General features: G+C 37.7%; 2 protein-coding genes across 2 annotated transcripts in view; both read right to left on the reverse strand.

Annotated features, from left to right (window-relative positions):
• Nucleotides 1-3,602, reverse strand: part of LOC145465748 (DNA topoisomerase 1-like) — a 59,688-nt gene that overhangs the window by 34,319 nt on the left and 21,767 nt on the right. The gene's annotated exons all lie outside the window — the stretch shown is intronic.
• LOC145466243 (DNA topoisomerase 1-like) lies at nucleotides 714-3,365 on the reverse strand. Its single transcript, XM_081449970.1, has 5 exons — nucleotides 3,285-3,365; nucleotides 2,762-2,812; nucleotides 2,383-2,481; nucleotides 1,988-2,133; nucleotides 714-816 (listed from the first exon to the last, which is right to left on the reverse strand). Exons 1-5 carry the CDS (start codon nucleotides 3,363-3,365, stop codon nucleotides 714-716), a joined length of 480 nt encoding a protein of 159 aa, XP_081306096.1.

A 3,602-nucleotide genomic window follows, 5' to 3' on the forward strand; every position in this document is an offset into this window, starting at 1 on the left:
GATGGGGGGACATTCGAAAATCACCTGTTGAAATTTTCTACAGTAAAATGTATCATTCCATTTCATTTCATATCATACAATGTACAATAAAAATGGAACTACTCCTGGATAAGTTCCAGACTTGTCTGTTTCGTTTCCACTTTTTAGCTTTCCTAATTTGTTTTTGTCCCATTTAGTTGGTGTGGCGGCTAAAATCTCAAATCATTCGCGCGCTCCATCGCTGAATAATAATAATAACAATTTTATTTACTTTTACCTTGTAATATACCGATATTGACGTTGAAACCCAGGAGGAAGCCATTTTGTAAACACTGTTGAAATAGGTTTTAATAGTTTATTTCTTTTACTTACTTTTACCTTGTATATACCAATTTGTACGGAATATGTTAATTAATGTTATGATGATGATAGTAGTATTAGTATTAGTTGTAGTAACCATGATATCATGATTAGATATGGAAACATGTTTTACAGGTTTAACAGACATCAAATTATGTAAATATTATAGCATTTTGTGAAGCTTAGCTCTAGTTTTTGTCACAATAAACACTCCTCTTTTTTATTTAAAAAAAAAAAAAAAAAAAAAATATTAATAATAATAATAATACCATAAAATTAAGTTAAATTAAATTGAATACCACGACAAATGCAAGCATAGTGTGAACTAAAATTGGATGATTATGACGCTAGCTGTAATCGAATAAAAGCCAAGATCAGAAAACAAAGTCTTTGTCCGCCATGTCTAGAGCCCAGGCGAACTTCTCTCGTTGTGTTTTGTTATACACCTTCTCTACTGGCACCTCGTGCTTTTTGCACCTGAAAAACAGTAAAAGGAAATTGATTTATAGTAGTTTTAAACGTTTTCGAGTTGTCGCTAACAAAAGGTACTGAAAGGGAAGCTCTACCCCTGATGACAAAGCTTGTCAAATCTGGCGCACGCCATCTCTGAGCCACCCCGCGCTACTGACTCCCCAACGCGGACACTAAGTCGTAGCGGTCAACCATACGGGCCATCATCAGGTGATCACGTTCCCACAACAGTTGGGTAGGCCATTTGGAAATCGCGAGACTTGATAACAGATGGCGATTCAGATTGGATAGGAGTACTTCGCGGCTTTCTGCGCATTCGTTGCGGTAAACAATTGATTCCGAGACAGCCTCCACGTGTTTGACGCAAAATATTAAGCTCTGAGAGTAATTTCGATGCGAGTGATTTTCGCGCATTGATTATTGACTTCTTCTCTTTGAGTTTCCGCTTCAAGCGAGAAATACCGCTTGTAGTGTTAGGCTTTGGTCTGTGGGTCGTTCAAATTGGTATTTTCATGCTACAAACAGAATCTCTGTTTTCTAACTTACGGAAACTTCTATTGGGTTCAGAGGTTTTCAAATTGTACCCGACATATTGCTGGTTTCAGTGTCACGCCATTCAAAATAAATCAAAATCAAAATCAAAACCGTTCAATAGATAAATCTCCAAGATTCTAGTCACAGCAATTTTTCTTATGCAAGATATGCGGAGAAATGTTTTACCCAAATTTATAGAGATTTATATGGAGACGCCATGCTCCGTATGGGCACCAACATGGCGGCCGGAAACCAACAGAAACATCTGTCACTGAGTTTTGCTACAAAAGCGTGAATTTATCCCTCGAGGAACTCTGAACCAATAATATAATATTTTTTCTAAGACATGAACTGTTCAGATAGCCAAATTCCCCGAAATAAGTCACTTTTTTAACCATCATGACAGCTCTTTGGGCCGTCATGTCAATGCCGCGTCACGCAAAAGCCTAGAAATTCAAGGGTAATGTATCACAAAAAACAAGAACCCATTCGGAGAGAAAATTTGTATGAATATTATTTTTCAGCTGCTCTTATACATCATACATCATCAAGTAAAATCTCAGAAAGATCAATAGTTTTGTAGTTTGAATTTTAGTGACGTCACGTGAAAACCAGCTATAAAAGAGCTAGAGGTATCACTTACCACGCTACTGTGATTCGTTGGTCCAGATAATTCAACTTTGAGGTGCCGAAGGCAATCTTTTTGTTTTCTTCCTTATCAGTAGCTGTTACTTCCAGTTTAAAGAGCTGATCCTCCAATCTTTGAGCCTGTGCTGTTTTCTTCTCTAGCTACCTGAAAATGTAGAGTTAAAGTGGTATCATCACATATCTTCGTTCATTCGCCGTGTTGATCTTCCTTACACTAACCATCCTTGTTCCATTGGTTTATTGTTTTATCTTTGGGTTTATTGTTACCCTGTACGTTTTTTTCCTTTCTGAGACTTTCTTTCAACTAGATTTTCTAAAGCAGAGAAAAGTGACTTACACAAAACTGAAAACGTCACAGTAATCAAAGTCAAAACATAAACACTAAACAACATACTTTATCGTTTTCTCGTCCTTGCTTTCTTTAAGTTGAATTCTCAATGCCTTGACTTCTTTCTTGGCTTCCTTGATAGCTTTCTTCTTGTCTGCAATCTGTTAAACAAAAGCAAGACCAGTAGCAATCTTGAGATGCATGTTCACCACATATTCTTTGATTCATATAGAAAAATCTTATTCAAATGACTGTCGAGGCTTAGCAAAGCCACTGACCAAGACAAGATAAACCAGAGGCTGAAATGGGATAAAACCCCTTTTTGCTGAACAACATTCTTACAGTCTAAGAGCACTAATTCCTGTTAACAAGAAGGAAAAAAAAGCATTTACGTGAACTCCTGAAGAACGGTTGTCAATGGGACTATCCAACACATCATACCTTATTTTGCAGATTTGACATAGATTTCTCAAAAGTCTTCGGAACTGAACGCTGAAACGAAGAGAGATAAAGACAAATGATTAATTATAGAATTGTTTGTAAATACAGAAACACATGGAGCATTATTCACTTTGGTTTGCGTTTAGTACCGTACATGGTATTTGATTGGTTAGGAAAGGTCAACAAGAACGCTTCTGCAACCAATAATCAGTTTCAAAACAAACCCAATCATGTATTGCTCACGGGTGTTTTCCCGCGCTTGGCACCGGTTACGTTTGTTTGCTTCGGGCTCAGTCATTGGCTCAATGTCTTGTTTACGTTTGTAGTGGTTTGTATTGTTTTGTTGTAGCCTGACAGTAACGCAGCCGCCCCTCTTCGCTCACGGCTACTTGAGCGCTTCACGTGAGAGTAATTTTTAAAAACATTTACAGCTAGAATTTCTAAATTGCTCACGGAAATCGTTTCCAATCACTCACGAAACTCCACCCCAACCGAGAGCGACGAGGCGAGATGTACTCAGTACCAAATACGATCTTATTAGTGAGACATTTAACCAAACAGCGTCAACAGATGAAATCTTTCCTGATTTAAACCATAGTGGCATATACAACACGCAAAATAGTCAACAGACTTATGCGTTACAGATAACGAACAAAGTCAACAAAGAGAGGGATAAACGCAAACATCAATCTCAAGAAACAAAACACTCAGTCAAATTGATGTGTACGGTAGTCTTCTTGACGAGAAGCGACACCTGTTTCTGGCGAAGCCAAACAAAATTAAATTTTTCAATGAGCCAAAGCAAACCGAACTAGCAAAACATAAACACGGCCCGGGAAAC

Source organism: Orbicella franksi, chromosome 13 (genome assembly GCF_964199315.1).
Source record: "Orbicella franksi chromosome 13, jaOrbFran1.1, whole genome shotgun sequence".
In the NCBI taxonomy this organism is placed as follows: domain Eukaryota; kingdom Metazoa; phylum Cnidaria; class Anthozoa; order Scleractinia; family Merulinidae; genus Orbicella; species Orbicella franksi.